Source organism: Thalia democratica, chromosome 7, assembly GCF_965202585.1.
Source record: "Thalia democratica chromosome 7, ktThaDemo2.hap1.1, whole genome shotgun sequence".
Lineage (NCBI taxonomy): Eukaryota > Metazoa > Chordata > Thaliacea > Salpida > Salpidae > Thalia > Thalia democratica.
This window is the reverse complement of record NC_139171.1, coordinates 5417669-5436151: the sequence shown is the minus strand read 5'-3', so window position 1 is coordinate 5436151 and position 18483 is coordinate 5417669. Positions and strand designations below refer to the sequence as shown.

At 23.6% G+C, this 18483-nt stretch overlaps 1 protein-coding gene across 1 annotated transcript; it reads right to left on the bottom strand.

Annotated features, from left to right (window-relative positions):
- Positions 1-320: 320 nt before the first annotated feature.
- Positions 321-17953, bottom strand: LOC145841767 (sorting nexin-12-like). The gene is made up of 4 exons (XM_082949122.1): positions 17771-17953; positions 9705-9800; positions 8578-8708; positions 321-1198 (listed from the first exon to the last, which is right to left on the bottom strand). The coding sequence occupies exons 1-4, from the start codon at positions 17930-17932 to the stop codon at positions 1093-1095; spliced, it is 495 nt and encodes a 164-aa protein (XP_082805248.1). The 5' UTR covers positions 17933-17953; the 3' UTR covers positions 321-1092.
- Positions 17954-18483: the final 530 nt, after the last annotated feature.

The following is an 18483-nucleotide window of genomic DNA, read 5'->3' as shown; positions in this document are numbered from 1 at the left end:
ACCAGCAACAGCTTCTTTATAACATTTACTTTTGATAACGTCAATAATATCTAAATTTAAATGTTTTATTAAACTTAGTTTGTTAGGGTATGGTAATAGTTTTTTATACATTTTTTTTTTGGTTTTTTAAGCATATTGCACTAATAAAAACTACAAAAATAAAATTCAAGAATGCGTTTATTACACTTATTATTTTTAAATAGCTGCAGTTAATTCAGTATTATTTATAGAAAGTATAAATCATATAGTATTTAGAAACTATTGTTTAAAGTTACAATGATTATGAAAGTTTATTTACAATTTTAAAATAAATACACGTATTAGTCGGTATAAATATGAGAAAGTAAAATATTAGGAATGAAAAAAAATTTGTAGATGTTAATCTCTTAAAAAAATTTCAAGTACTTTATTTTTTAGAGCATGTTTTTCTTTAATATTTATGTAAACCTTACAAACTGGGTGGAAAAAAAATAGTCGTATTTTACAAAGATAAAAAAGTATTCAAATATTTAGTCAAGTAATCTTTGTTAGTAATTTGAAGCACATGGCTAAGAAAAAGGGTTAATTTGACACACATTTATATCAAACAAAAAGAATATTACCAGCAAATTTAAAATACACTTGAAAATAAATATATATAACCCAAAAGATTGCTTTCAAAAATTATCAAAAAAAAAGGGTGAAACAAAATAGTTGTGAAAAAAGAGATAAATAATAATTGCTTTTAAAGAAAATCAGGTTTTTTAATTAAAATAGCTTCAATTTTTATAAAGAAAAAAATGTTAGATCAGTTTTTTTTAGAGAAGAGAAAACTTTTAAACACAGGCTTTAGTAGTAAAAACACTTTAAAATTTAGTTAGTTTAATGAAAAGTTTCTAGCTTAATCAAAGCTACCAAGTGTAATCAACAATTGTTAAATAGTTTTATTTTTTAAGTTTTCAACAAACATATTTTGCTTAAAAAAGGTCCTTTTTTATCATGTGAAAACATATTTAATTTCATATAAACATTTTAAGCTTTGTAGCTAATAATCAACTAGACAATGATTTCAAAACTAACTAAAGATTAAGGATCAATTACCACTTAATCAACTCAGGTGTTCCTTACTTTACCGGGAACATACTGTTTGTCGATTGATTTCTCCTGCAAGAACATGTGAAGACATTTCTCATTCTGTGCTAGTGGGTGACCTGCGACCCTGTTTAATAGATATAATAAATATTAACATTAGAAAATTGTATTTATTATTTATTGTAAGAACATGTGAAGACATTTCTCATTCTGAGCTAGTGGGTGACCTGCGACCCTGTTTAATAAATATAAAAAATATTAACATTAGAAAATTGTATTAATTATTTCTTTATTGTAAAAAACTGTGAAGACATATCTCATTCTGAGCTAACGGATGACCTGCGACCCTGTTTAATAATTGTATGTTAAAATTAATAAATATATATTTGATTACACTTTTAATGCTAAACAAATGTAAAAAATATATTTTTCTATAAAATTTGTACGTATTAATTTTTTAATTAAAACACGTAGAGATACTTTTCATTACGAATATACGTATATACATAATTGATAGAAATATTAAAAAGTTATGTTTATTATTTTCAATGTTAAAAACATAGGAAGAAATTTATCATTCTGATCTAATGGATGACGTGCAACTCTGTTTGATTAAATAAAAATGATAACACTTATAATCTATTGCTCAAATATATGATTCGAAAAACATAAAAAAATTTTCATTATACACTAGTAGTGACACTGAACCCTGTTTAGTAAAATGATTATACTCATGAACTTCTACTTAACAATATTATATTTTATCAAGCATATATGCGTTTCTTATTGAAAACAAACTATTACTGATGATGTAATGTATAAGACAAAATTAAAATTAATTATTTTCAATCACTTAAATGTGCAAGAATTTTCTATTTTGTGTAAAGCAAAATTCAAATTTAATACTTAATAATAATAGGTGATAAAGTCATAAATAAACAGCTTTGCATTTCATTAACAAAACAAAATCAAAATGTATCAACTCAAGTTTGAAACCTTGGTTGAAACTAAATGATACGTGTACTCTTAAAACTTTACTTGATTTTTCAGTGTTACCAATTTTGTTTTTGAGAAATTTGTTCCAGGTTTTTAAAAGTACAGTTGTTGGGTATATTTTTAGTTTAAAGTTAAGTTAAAGGTAAAAATCTGTGTCAAATAGTATAAAAACATTGAAAAGATACTGTAAAGCTAGTTTAAATTTGTTTTTTATTAAAAACTTTTTTGATGAGAACAACTTTTTTTTTATCGTTATGGTAGATTTTTGGTGTCAAATTAAAATTTTACTACTTAACGAGTAAAATTGTTTAAAATTCCAGGTTTTTTAGTGATTTTTATTCACAATTCCAGTTGTTTTTTTTTTTCAAAATTTCTCAAATTCCAGGTTTTTCCAGGATTTTAGGTTTTTTGGCAGCCCTGTTTTATTAACTGAAATTTAGTACTGTATAGTCTAGTTTACAAATCAACAGTAGATTTAAAGTTAACAAATAAAACTTTTAAGGAAAAATATTGAAATATGTAGTTTTTTTTTTTGTTTTTAAACAAAATATACCCTACTTAGTAACATGTACAATAAGTTGAAACATTTTTTAAAGGTTTTAAGCTCACATTAAGTAAAAGTACTTAAAAGGAGTGAAAAGAATTCAATTTTTGAAATAACATAGTTAAACAAATTTACTGATTTTTAAGCGAAAAAAATTGTAATCATTATAAATATAACTTTTTTAAGTTTTATAAACTTTTTAACTTGTGTACATCGATATAAATCTATTTATTTACTCATAACAACAAAAAACCAATAGTAAACAATTTTTGATAAAAAATTAATGTTTATATGAACTATTGAACTTTTTTGACTTGTAACTACTGTATTTTCCAACTTTAATTAACTAATAGAAAAATTAAAAAACAAACATTAATAATAGTTATATTAAGTTTCTGTGCTCAAACAAACTTATAATTTATTTTTATAGATAAAACTATAAAGCGTGTATGTTACAATAAAAAGTTAGTTGTTACATTTAATTAAATTTATCACCAAATTGATACATATTCAAAACACTTATTATTATTATCCTTAATCCAAATCTAACAGAACTGTACAGATGTAAAGTTTTAAAGACTTTAATTATTTATAACTCATAATACTTTAAGTTAGCTGATATTAATAATAAAATGGTATTTTAATATAACGTAGGTCATAAAGTTCTTAAGTAAATTATTAGTATATAACTTTCTACTCTATGTAGTATCACTTTAAACTATGTTTTTCTTTGAAAAGCTGTGAAAATTTAAAAAAATTTGAAAAGCAGAGCTTTTCAAAGACAATTTAAACTAAAATAATTCTTTCAAAATTTCCACAATGCGATAGTAGCTTTCCCTTTATTAATCAATATGATTTCATAATTTATATTAATCTTTTAAGATTTCTTAATATGAATCGATATATGGGGCTTTAATTTATAAAAACCAGATAAATTTAGAGCTTCTTTTATTCAATTTTAAAAGTTCTTTTTGACGAAAGCAAAATTATGCAACGAATTTATTGATGTTTTATTTTAAATTTTTTAATTTTTTAAAAACTTATGTGAATTTTTTAAAATGCACTTTTTTGTTGGAGTTAAATTAGAGATAACAGTGTAATTAACTTTAAAAACTTAAAATTAGTTCAACTAGAATAATTTTAAATTAGTTATATAGTTTAGATTAAATCAAGGCTTTTTTCAATGTTCTTACTTGATAAACTTTATTTACAAACAAGGATTAATGTTTTAATTTTTTAGGTATTTGTTTAAATTGAACTTAATCAAAATTTTAATCTATTATAAAAAGCTTTTAATACCGTAAACAATTGAACAGAAGAAATAGTCCTATTCAAAAATATTTGAAAGCAAATTAAATCTAGTTAAAACTATGTAAAGAAATATACCACAATTTTTGTAATATCTTAATCAAATTTTCATTAATAATAAAAAAAACAATAATACAAAATATAAAATTATTAAAAAACTTTTAAAAAGTGTTGCCAATTGATTGTCGTGATTTTAAAATGTAATTTTTATAAATGACAAACATTATGACGTAACTTGATAGTACTTTATTTTTATTAGTAATAATAACTTTAGTCTTAATCTTACATTTCTATTTCCAATATAACTGTTCAAAATTTAGGTTTAATTGTTTGCTAGCAAAAGATCCTATTGAAGTAACTTCACTACAATATAAATATAAATATATTTCCAATATAAGTATTTTATTAAAATTGTTTATTTATATTTTTTGTAATTAACGTTTATTTGTTAATTGGTAGTTAGTAATATTTTGAACTTGAAGCTAATTTGATTGATTAAACTAACTTGTTTACATATGATGTCTTCTATGAGATTCGGCTAACTAAATTATTATTTTTATTCATGTGACTTTAACAAAAATTTATACCTCACATAGTTTGAAAACTAGTTTTAGTTCAATAACTGCTATAAAATTGTTCTCAAAAACTTTTTTAAGCCTTATTGGTTTATAAAAAATGTTATTTAAAAAAGTTTTTAAGTACTAGTTTTACAGTTTGCAACCTTGAGAAATATTTTGTTTGAAAGAAAATACTTAACTTTAAAATAATATTTTCATGAAATAATGAATAAATCTTTTGTCATATTGATACATTACAACTAAAGAACAAAGATTAACTTTTGTTGGCTACAAGTACCAACACTATCATAATAGATATAAAATCTTATTTGCTAACAAATTACCAAAAACTCTTTTAATTAACTTATTTTAAATTTTTTATAATCTTAACTTCAACATTTCTTGCAATACTTTTTTTAATATTTTAATTATTTGTAGTTATCTTATTTCAATTAACTATTAACTTAGTAATGGAAATTTTAAACACCTTTTAATTTAAATTTATTTATCTAATTATATAAAAACTATAATTTATACAGCTGTTTCATACATGAAATATAAAGTTTCATGTACTCCTCAGTAAGCTACAGTTTATTATAACATAGGGTTGCAACTCATTTAAAAAAAAAAATTCCAGGTTTTCTAAATTTCTTCCAGGTTTTTAAAAGTAAACATTTTTCTATCTATTTTTAAGTTAATTTCTATAAACGAATCTGTGTTAAATAGTACAAATACATTTAAAAGATGCTGTAAAGTTACTTTAAATGTGTTTTTAAATAAAAACAATTTTGATGTTGACAAATAAATCTTATTTATATAATAGATTTTTTCCGTCAAATTGAAATTTTAATACTAAAAATGTTAAAATTATTAAAAATCCCAGGTTTTTTGATCAAAATTCCAGGTTTTTCAAGGTTTTTTCAGGTTTCCAGGTAAAGTGGCAACCCTGTATAATAGTAAACAGAAATTTAGATTTTGAAAATTTCTTTGATAATTGTGACGTAGTAAGGATACAGTTTATTGTACAGTTAGCTGAATTTGAAAGTAATACGCTGTAGTCATGGTTGCCACTGATCATGCTGAGAAAAATTTCCTGACTTTTCCTGACTTTTTCCTGACTTTTTACTAAAATTTTCCTGACTTTTCTAAATCAAATTCTTAAGTTAAATTTATTATAAAATACATAACCTAACACTTAAAATTATATAAAGCTTTCAATCTAATTTTAATACAGGTTAAAAACAACAGTTTTTTGCTGAATTCTATCATCAAACTTCCAGTACATCACTTAAACCATCTGTGTATGATTGATGTTTGTAAAAAACAGCTCTATCAGCATTGTATTATTACCTTATAAACACAGCTTGTCTGAAAAAATTTTGGCATTTCCTAGCATAAATGTATCTAGATAAACAAACGACATATTAGGAACTTTCATATAAGAATTCTTAAAATATGTAAACTTTGGCATAATTAAAATATGAAAAAAACAATTAAATACTGATCTGATAAGAATAACAATGGTTAGTCTGAGTTTGAAAACCCAATACATAAAGTAATAGTTTTCTGTACAAATAATTTTAATCTAACACCTTTATACGAAAAATAAATTTACTCTTTACCAGTAATAAGCTATTTATCTAACTAAAAAAGTAAACTTTAGTCAGACTTAGCATATAAGTTGTAAAATAACCTAGAAGTTAAAAATATCTAACAATAAAAAGTATTTACTTAAAACATGTTTTACTTATATCAATTGTTCACTTAGTTTAATAAAATACTACCCAAACTGTTTAATATGAAATCTTTAAATTAAAAATCAATTAAAAAGAATATACTTAATCAACTGTAAAAACAAGACATAAAAAATTAAACTATATATCTGTTGTATAAAACATTTCTCTTATCATTTAGTATAAAATTTGTAACATACAAATATACTCTTATTTACTTTAAAAACTTAAGTTACTCTAGAAAAAAAAACAAATAATAATTAAACTTAATCTTGGCATATACCTCTCTTGTAACTTATTTTATAAATTTAAACAATTTTTTAAAAAATTATAAAGAGGTAAAGTATACATATTTTTTTGTTACATAAAATACTAAACTAACTGCTTAGTTATAAAAAACTCAATTATTTACTTAAACAAAAAACACTTAGATTCTAAAATTATGCAAGATAAACTTTAGTGTATATATCACAGTTTCACCATGGAAGTGTCCTTGCTACAGATCATCAATACTAAAAAGCTTACAAAATCTGCTTGTTCAAGTAGGGTACTTGTTCAATATGAAAATAGAAAATTTTTACAGTATTATAAAGGATATTTTACTAATTTACACCAGATGAAGGCATTGGAAATAAAATTAAATATTTTTGTAAATTTCTGGAGAAATTTCGGAATTTTTTTCTGACTTTTTAAGACTTTTAATTTATTTTTTACCATTTGAAGGCTTTTGAAAACAAGGAGTTTTGTAAATTTAAACTGACAAAATCTGACTTTTCTTTTAATTTTAGCAAATTTCCTGACTTTTCCTGACTTTTTTTCAAAACCCCCTATTTTTTCCTGACTTTTCCTGACTTTTGTAATTTTTTTAAATTTTTCCTGACTTTTCCTGATTTCCTGACTTTTCCTGACCGAGTGGCAACCCTGTGTAGTTGTTAATTTATGCATTTTAGGAAAGTTTAGAAAGGTTATTTTAGAAAAATGTTTTAAGCTATTAGAAAAATTTTTTGGGCTGTTGGAAAAATGTTATAAAATACTCGTGTTTGCCGCTTAAAATTTATTTTATTTTAATATTTAGTTGGTTCTAATTTTGTTAAAAAAGTGTTTTTTATAATGGATACATATGTTTTGTCTTTTGTCTACCATTTAGTCTAAATGTAAGTTCAAAACTAGGCAAACAATTCTTAAATCTGATTACCACATCATTTGACGAAAACCACCCATTCCATAAAATATTTGACCGAAATACAATTAAAATATCTTACAGTTGTACAAACAATTTCAGTAGTAAATAAATAGCTCACAACAATAAAATATTAAACCAAAACAAAATAGACGATAAAAGCACCATAAAAGATAAACTTTTTAATTGCAGTAAAGAACCTTGCCCTTTAAATAACGAATGCTTAGTGTCAAATATAATTTATAAAGCAACAGTAACATCAAATAAAACAACAAAGCAGTGTATTGGATCCACCGGAAATACTTTTAAACAAAAATACAGAAACCACAAATCATCATTCAACAATATTAACAAAAGATACACAACAGAACTAGCAAACTACATTTGGAATTTAAAAGATAAAAATACAGACTACAAAATAAAATAAGAAATATTAAACAGGACAAAATAAAAATTCAATACTAAATTCGGCTGCAAACTTTGTAACTTAGAAAAATTAGAAATCGTAAAATCAGATAAGAACGTAACACTAAACAAGAAAAGCGAAAGACAAAACATATGTATCCATTATCAAAAATACTATTTTAACAAAATTAGAACCAACTAAATATTAAAATAAAATAAATTTTAAGCGGTAAACACGAATATTTTATTAAATTTTTCCAACAGCCCAAAAAAATTTTTCTAATAGCTTAAAACATTTTTCTAAAATAACCTTTCTAAACTTTCCTAAAATGCATAAATTAACAACTACAGCGTATTATTTTTAAATTCAGCTAACTGTACAATAAACTGTATCATTACTACGTCACAATTATTAGAAAAATTTTCAAAATCTAAATTTTTGTTTACTATTATAATAAGCTGTAGCTTACTGAGAAGTACATGAAACTTTATATTTCATGTATAAAACAGCTGTATAAAATATAGTTTTTATATAAATAGATAAATATTTAGCTCCAATTTAATTTGTCGAGCACTATCGACCAGAACTTTTTATAAAACCTTTAGTATTTACATATAAACTCGATAATAAGTGTTTATAAAAAATTGATATTTAAAAAAAATTTATAATTAGTAACAAAAACTTTAAAAGCTACCTAAAAACTTAATACTATTTGTATAAACTAAAACAAACTTTTAATAAAGTTTTCCAATTTCTTATAAAAAATAAATAACATAACAAACTTGTTAATAAAAACTTCCAAAGCTTTCCTTCTTTCTTCAATGAAAGATTCGTCATAAATTCCGTTCTTTTTACCGAAAAATTGAGAAAATTGAAGTTTCAGCGCTTTGCCAGGCAGCGGGGGAACTACTATCTGTAATGAAAAAATTAAGTTTAGTACAATAATATTTGAATATAAAAAAAAATATAACTATCTGTTATAATAAGTTAAAGTTTTAATATGATAATATTTAAATATTGTAACACAACTAATAAATTACATAATAAATATATTTACAACTATCTGTTATCATAAAATGTTAATACAAAAAAATTATATTTACAACTGTCTGTAATAAATGAAATTTATAACATGCGACTTATATAACTTTATTGAGATATCAAACGTATGACAGTTTTCATAAAATTGCTAGTAATAGAGGATAACTACTATCTGTTAAAAACGTATAAATTTGTTTAATATATAACGGTGATGCCAAATAGATGGATCACAAGGTAAGAAATAAATCAATATCGTTTTGGGAAGATATTATGGTTCGCATAACCTTTGTAAGTTTTCCTGGTATTTAACTACTTTCTTTAAAATAATAAAAAAATCAACTAAACTTGAGGTTCAGGTGTCATAACAGGAAATATATTTATCTAAACAATATGACATTAAAAGCACAACTCTCATAATTTAACCTTGTAGAGATGTTTTAGTTGTAATAATGATTATCAACTTAAGTTTTACTGATGTTCTAAAATTAAAGCAGAATTTTCAGTAGCTATTGCTAAATACAAAGTATTAAGTTGTAGTGTAATTTTGTTGCTACTTTTTTCAGCAAAAAAATCCAACTTGATTGACAAAAACTTTCCTAAGTTAGTCAAACTAGAGGCTTATTGTTATAAAGTTTATCATAAGTAGCAAGAGAAAAAAATAAAATACTTAAGATTACAAGCTTGAAAACTTAAAGTATCATAGCATTAACAAAATTACATAATACTTGAAAAAATATAACTTTTGAGGAAAAAAAAATACTTTTAATTCATGATATCTAGCTAGATTTCTGAATAAAATCCAAAACAATCATGTACCTATATAAGATAAATAAGCACACATATTTATAAATAAATACAAATAATATACCTTGCTGTCTCTGTCCAGTTCATCTACGAGCCATTCGAATTCGCTGTATCTCCTGCGAACCGATGAATCCTTCATTTTGAAAACGGGTAGGTTGGTCTGTAAATAAAATAACATAAGCACAACATCATATCTGTAATATATGTTATCTCTTGTGGTATAACTTATCAGTTCGTAGAAGATACAAATTTATATATTATTAATTTTATATCTCCTGCGAACTGAAGAATCTTTCATCTTAAAAACGGGTAAGTTGGTCTGTTGAAATGATAAAATAAGATAAGTACAACATCATATCTGTATAAATGTTATCCCCTATGGTATAACTTATATTATTAACTTTGTATCTCCTGCAAACTTAAAAAAAAAATTCAAGTTCGATATAATGTATCACATACAGTACCTGTAATAAATTCAACCAAATATATGAGATAAACTTAATAAATTATGCTACTCGGACAGGTGAATCTAAGAGTCTTTGATTTTGAAAACGGGTAATTTGGTTTGTTATAAACAACATGAAATTATTTTTAAATAAGTTATTTACATCAGTCAAGTTATTTTGTTATAAAACATATCTGTTAACTAATTGAACAATTTCCTTTGAAGAATATTTCATCTTGAATAAAGGTAAGTTGGTCTGTGTAAAATACTGCATTGTCTATAACAAATTTATATATTTACATTGCTGCTTTTATTCTATGCTAAATTACTTTTATCATAAGTTTATCGAACGATAAAAAAAAAGACGCTCAAAACATTTGGTCTAAGGACCTGGTGCACAAAAAAATCTTTAGGTTATCGAGTCGTGAACCACTTGGATACCTTTAAAGTATTGTCTTGATCAGAACAAGATTCCTGATTACTATCAGTTAATTAATTCACACAACTTTATTGTTAATGTTTAGCTTACGTTAACTGTTCTTTATTTTTTCTTTTATTAATTACTCTATTTAGTATTGTTAACTGACTGTGGTTTAAAATAAACTTCTAAACACTAAACACTGGTCTATATAAAAAAAATTTAATCGTAAATATAAATTTGATTTAAACATCTTAAAATAACATTTTCATGAAATAACGTAGGATATATATATTTTTTCGATTTCAATGCTTTGGTACAAACACATAAATGTTTTTAACTGCAATTCAAAGTTTATGAAAAGTTATAATTAATTTTTTTTTTCAAATACAAAACGAATATTTTTTAAGCTAAGTTTAACTTCATTTTATTTAACGTAAAACTTATCTTTCTTCTAAATGCATAGCACCTTGTCTATTTCCTCATTAAATTGTAGTTTATACTGTTAAGCAAAAATAGGAAAAACTATTCAAAGGAAATTTAAAAATACCAGTATATAACTTTGAGAAGTATTGTAGCTTTTAGGTAAATTATTTTTAAGTGTAGTGAAGTTAGACAAAAAAAAAATTATTGGAAAAAAAAAAACAAACTAATGATGTCAAACTTTTTTGCATTACAACTATTTCATGCGTGTAATGAACGATTTTTTGTTTGATAACTTCCGGATAACTTTTATTGCTAATTTGTTTATAACAAAACTTAATTAGAAAGCTTATCTGGTTATATAAAATAGTATCATCTCTAAATAAAAGTTAAATTTATAAAAAATATATTACTTACACGCTTTAAAAGTAATTAAAAAAAAAATTGATAAGATGATTAAAAATTTATTAATAATAAAAATGTTCATACTTCTAAACAGGTTATCTAAAACTTATTACGTAAAAAATTAGTTTGTTATCAATAATGTAGATATTTGGGTAATCTATTGAAACTATTTTTAAGAGAAAAATAAAATTTTAAAAGTTTTAAAATAAACGGATTTTGATAAAAACCTTAATCTTTATTAAAAACAATTTAAACACAAACATTGTATATAGTTAAAAATATAGTACATTAGTATATTATCATTAAAAAAATTTGCATACTGGTTAAAATAAAAAATGAACTTAAAAGACATAAATGTAGAGTAAAATACTTAAATCAGTTAACTTACTTTTGTTACAATTCAAAATATGATAACAAAAAATGTTTAACTAAAAGATTTTAACATTCTATTTTTTAGAAATACAACACCTTTTTAAAATAAAAGTATTTTTCATAGTTGACATAAACTAAAATCATATATTTATTCTTTCAAAAATTTATTTTACAAACTAAGTTTCGGTCAAAGACCTCTTCAGTGCTTAAATAAATCTTATTCAAATAGAAATGATTCTATTTGAATAAGATTTATTTAAGCACTGAAGAGGTCTTTGACCGAAACTTAGTTTGTAAAATAAATTTTTGAAAGAATAAATATATTACTTCTCCTCCAGCAGTTGAGATCTCTCTATTTGTTTTCTTAAAACCAAAACATATTATATAAACTAAAATCAGTAAAACGTGATAATTATAAAAATAATGTTTGTATACACGCTTTATTTATTTTTATTTAGCAGCATTTAAGTTGGATATAAATATAAAACACATTTTTTTCATTGATTTAGGATAAGAAAATCAATGAATTGAAATCAATAGTAAAGCAAAAAGTTTATGCCAAAACATGTCGAAAGTTTTAGTAAAACTTTTATCAAACTTGTGTATTTCATATTTGTAAAAGATTATTTATTCAAACTTTAAGTGAGAACTGTTTTTATTTACTGAACTAAAATAATGCATTTTAAATTACAAATTATACTTGGAAACTGTGTTTGTGTATAAAATTGGGAAAATTTCTACATAACTGATTCTTTCTCAGAAATAAGATAAAAAAACTAATGGAAAACAAAATTATAGCTTATGCTTAAAGCATTTAAGGCCATAGGGGGGTAGGCCATGTTTTTTACAAGTTGATCTTATTTTATAGAGTTTTTACTAAGCTTCAAGTTGCTTTTTACCGTTTTTAAAAATTCGAATTAGTTTTTGAGATATGACCGGCCAAAGTCGGGCCGCATAACAGGTTCCTTATGGGAAAGGAAAAACTAAAACAGCAAAAAAAGACTAATGCATTCAAAATCTATCTCCTCCTTCATTTTTTAAGCAATCCTCTTCAAACTTTCACAGTTTATTCTTTATACAATAACAAAAAAAACGTTATTTGTAACTTTAAAAAATTTCAAGTAAAAATACCTTTTTTTTTGAAAAAAAAAAATTTTTTTTGATAAAAAATCACTTTTTTATTTTTATTTTTGTCATAAAATTATTTTTTTTTTTAATTATTAAAATTTACAAATAACGTTTTTTTCTCATAATGTAAGGAACATTTCCTGAGAATTTGAAGAAGATTGCTTGAAAAATGAAGGAGAAGATAGATTTTAAAGCCCGTTTTTAAAAACTTGAGAAAAACGGCTTTAAAGTTACCCTTTATATACCCTTTATAAAGACAACCCTTTATATAACCGGTCATAAAAAAAAAGTTACTTAATATTTCTAAAATCTAAAAAAAGCATCTGAAAGATTATGAAATTTACTATAATATAAGTCTATATGTTATTTTTGGTCAAAAAATGGCTTCTACCCCCCCCCCTATGGCCTTAAATAAGGGAGTTAAAACTTATTATAATTACTTGGACCTACCCTTTTGGTTTCAATTTTATTTTAGTACAACTTTTAAAATTATTATCAAAATGAAAACAGCTACACAGTGGGTTAAATAGGATCAAACGGCCATTGACTAAAAAACAATTTTTCTGAATAGAAAATCTAAAAGTTAAACATACTTAGAAAGAACTTGATTTCTCTGTTTCAAAATTGGTTTTGTTAGTATTTTGCTTCAAGTGTTTCAAAGGTAAAGAAAGTTTAAATACAACAAGTTTTTGCCTTTTACAGTAAAAAACTACACAAAATAAATCAAATTTAGTCAAAAATTTGCTTGCATAAAATTAAAAAAAAAACGTGAAATATATTATTAAAAATATTTTTCTTAAAAATGGTATAATGAATATCGAAAAGTAAAATGAGCTATTTAAAATCTAAAAACTTAAAGACTTAAAAATTTTTATAATTTAACTCAAAATTTTCTATATTGCCCAAAAAACACCAAAAAAAATCAGAAAGCATAGTAGTTTTTTAAATAAGAAGTTTTGCACTTTTGTTTAAATGTTAAAATATTGTCAACTTTTTTTTAATCAACACTAAACCGCAGAAAAGGAAAAACTTAAAAGTACTAAAGCTTTTAAGGTACTTATAGTAGTTGCTGTGAGCATTAATTTTGGTATTGTTTTAGGATTCTACAAAGTATTTATAAACTTTGAAACAAGATAAACTTGCTACATTTAAGCTTACATAACTTTTAAAATAATTAAAGCAAAATAGAACCAAGCCCAGTTTTTAAAGAAGCCCAGCTCTAAACAATTAAATAAAAAAACTATTAGTTAATTTTGAAGTCACTAAAATGATCAATGGCCCACTGTGAGCTAATCCTGTGAAATTAAGTACTTGATTAACAAATTCCTCATTATATTTTTCTTTAAACTATATCAAATTGACTTTACTTAAAACATTCTTAATGACGCTATAGCTTATAAAATAGTAATTACCAATAAAACTTAAAACAATGCAGTATAAACTTTACTTATTTGTTTAGCTTTTATTATTTATTTTCACATAGTTAAGCACATTATTTCAAACTAAACACAAAATCAAAACCTAATTTTAATATCTAAAGAATCTTTAATTTAAGATCAATAACTTATAAATAAGTTAACTAATATGTTAAAAATATGCATTTTCTTGTGTACTACGATAAGAAAAAATCATTTGTAACTTATTGTATATAGATTACTCATTTTATTTTATATTTTATTTCAAAAGTTTTTCAAAACTATACTCGTTTCATTGTCAAGTGGTAAATGTTAAATGAAGTTTAACATTTTTTGTTTATTATTATTCTAAACTCTGAAATTTTTATTTAAATTAATTTATTCATACGTCATAATTTGAACTTATTTTTAACTGTTTAACTAACAAAAAATTTATCAACTTCATTTAACTTTTACCACTTGACAATTAAGGCCATAGGGGGGTTAAGCCATTTTTTACAAGTTAATCTTATTTTATAGACTTTTTTCTAAGCTTTAAGATGCTTTTTATGGTTTTTAAAAATTCAAATTAATTTTGAGATATGATCAGTCAAAGTTAGGCCGCATAACAGGTTCCCTATGGAAAGGGAAAACTGAAACAGCAAAGAAAAATATTTTATTTAAAATCTATCTCCTCCTACATTTTTCGAGTAATCTTCTTCAAACTTTCAGAGTCAAATCTTACAGTACAATAACAAAAAAATGTTACTTCGGAATTTAAAAAAAAAATTTGTAAAAATGTTATTTTTTTGAAAATTAAAACACTTTTGTTTATAATTTTTATGATATTTTTTTTTTTTTTTTTACATGATCAAAACTCGAAAGTAACGTTTTTTCCTTTTAATGTAAGGAACATTTCCTAAAAATTTGAAGAAGATTGCTAGAAAAATGAAGAAGGAGATAGATTTTTAGTGAATTTTTAAATTTCCAAGAAAATTGACCTCAAAAAATTTACGGTCCATAAGCTTGTATCAGAAACTTTTTACAAAAAAAAATATATCTCAAAAGTTAAATGATATTTTTGAATTCTATAAAAACAGGCTCGTAGTTTGTATTTAAAGCTTTCATAAAAAAGACAAAGTTAATTTTTGTAAAAAAATATGTTGGACCTCCTCTATAGCTTTAAATAAGTATACTTTTGAAAAGCTTTGTGAAATAAAATATAAATTAAGCAATCTGTTTATTATTAATTGCAATCAGTATATAAATGCTAATTTCTAATGTTAAAAATACACAAATAAAATACCAATTGTGATTTAATTAAAATTAAGTTTATTAAACTCACTTTCATGAATTAACTAATTAAATAAATAGTAAATAAAGTTTAAATGACATATGCATAGAAAAAGTACTTTTTTAATTTAAGTTTTACTAAAAATTTAATAAAATACACATATACTTCAAGTAAATTAAAATATAAACAACAGTGATAAATAAATATATTAATATAAAGACTTAACTATCTTAATTATCAGCATAAGATTAAACAAATAAATCAACTAATTATCCCTTTTAAGAAATGGGGTGCAAGACTATTCTAGTTCGGACATTCAAATTCTTATAATAAAAATTGAAAGGGCCACAATCAAAAAAGTAATGTATATTTGTCTAATATAAAAAATACATATGTAGGTCATATTAATATACACAATGTATTTTTTCTTTTTGCAAAACATTAAATATTTTTTTAGATATAGCTTAAATAAGGTAAAAAATATAGTTATTTTTAGTATTTTTAAACTGTCTTGAAAAATGTTTAAGGTTTTTCAAAAAAGATAAAGGTGGCCTGTAGATATTAATAAGATCAACATATATTTTTTTCTAATTTATATTACTTATTGAGATATAGTCTTTTGAAATTTTTTTTAAGAATTTGAATTGTTGGAATTTGAGTTGTCCAAATTCGAATTGTCATGTAACCTAAGAAATGTATATATTTTACCTGCACTACAACTTAATAGTTAGAATATACCACAGATGTTCTTGTGCTAAAACTTTATTTCAACTAACGGCGTTTCACTGCTCTCAAATAAATTTAAGAACAGATCTACGGAGTCTATAAAATGTTAACACACATTAGAAAAAAAAAGCAGAAAAAAGCATGTATAATTATGTATAGTATTTATCTAGGTAGTAACTATAAATGGACTTTATGGTTTAAAAACAAAGTTTGGGATAAAAGCATAAAATTATAAAATTGTCTACAAAAAAAACAAATTTAATAAAAGTAGGCACTAACCTCAAAAAGCTCTAAGAATAGGCAAGTTTTAAAAATGAAAATTAAATTGAGTTGTGCAGAAATGTTACGTCATAATAATTTTAACAAATTGTTCAATAATTTATACAGCTTAAAAACATGAAGTATTAAACTTGCAAGTATATGTGAGTTTTGTGAAATAAATTAGTACATAAATAGACAGAGTTATTTAAAGTAGAATCGTCGGTTATGGGGACAGATATTCGATAAATCTTGCCGCTTATTCAGAAGTAGGTCTTTATCTTCTGCTGCAATTACTGCTCTTTCTGTATTGCAAGTTGGGCAAATTCTACTTACTCCGTTGGATGCATGTTTGATCTTTGAAACAATACTCCACTCAGGATCTCAGGCCAAACATGGAGTGGAGTATTGTTTCAAAGATCAAACATGCATCCAACGGAGTAAGTAGAATTTGCCCAACTTGCAATACAGAAAGAGCAGTAATTGCAGCAGAAGATAAAGACCTACTTCTGAATAAGCGGCAAAATTTATCGAATATCTGTCCCCATAACTAACGATTCTACTTTAAATAACTCTGTCTATTTATGTACTAATTTATTTCACAAAACTCACATATACTTGCAAGTTTAATACTTCATGTTTTTAAGCTGTATAACTTATTGAACAATTTGTTAAAATTATTATGACGTAACATTTCTGCACAACTCAATTTAATTTTCATTTTTAAAACTTGCCTATTCTTAGAGCTTTTTGAGGTTAGTGCCTACTTTTATTAAATTTGTTTTTTTTGTAGACAATTTTATAATTTTATGCTTTTATCCCAAACTTTGTTTTTAAACCATAAAGTCCATTTATAGTTACTACCTAGATAAATACTATACATAATTATACATGCTTTTTTCTGCTTTTTTTTTCTAATGTGTGTTAACATTTTATAGACTCCATAGATCTGTTCTTAAATTTATTTGAGAGCAGTGAAACGCCGTTAGTTGAAATAAAGTTTTAGCACAAGAACATCTGTGGTATACATTCCGATAAGCTTAGCTTATCAGGATCTCCAGGATTTAACGCCTTATAAAGTTACATCTTATATGTAGAATATATATAAAATAAACATTAATGAATACTTATTTTATAAAAAAACATACATTTTATCAACCTTGACAATAACTTCATAATCAGTGAACCTTCAAGTAATATAAATATATATCACATAACCAATATTGATTTTTTTTTAATATTTGCTGGAAATAAATTAATATCCAACCTTGACAACAACTTCATAGTCAGTATATCTGCCAGTGTTTCCAATCCCGTGAGTGATCGGGTTTACAACTTCAATTTCCAGGAAGTTGGCTGGGCAACTGTATGCATCTGACAGGTCTTGGTGGGGGGCGTCCAATCTCTTTGTATTAAGATCACCGTTCATATTTTTATACTGTTATTAATTAAGTCTGGAAATTTGTTATAATATGTTACAAATATTGGAAAAATTTTTTTTTTTGAAGAAGATAGTCGTTCTTATTTATTTTTTATTTAAAATTTTACCTGGAAGGTAATTATGTTTAGATATACTAGATATTGATAGGGAGTGTATAAAATATAAACTATCAGACCACCATTTAAAATATTTATTAGTAACTAACACTGGAGATTTATCAGAACATTGGTATGTTATATACTATTGTAGCATATACATGACAAAGTATACAATATGTGAAGTTAACATAAAAAAATTCAATGGATAAATAAAAAACATATCTATTATAATTTAAAGTGTCAAAATTTCAGACATCTTAGTAATAACTTTTTTAGTGAAAATCTATCTCCTCCTACGTTTTTGACATAACTACTTTAAATTTTCAGGAAATGTTCCTTGAAAAATATAGAAAATTTAGTCTGAATAAAATTTTTAAAATTAAAAAATTGTTATAAAAAAACAAAAAAAGAACTTTTTTTTTGCAAATTTTTTATATAAAT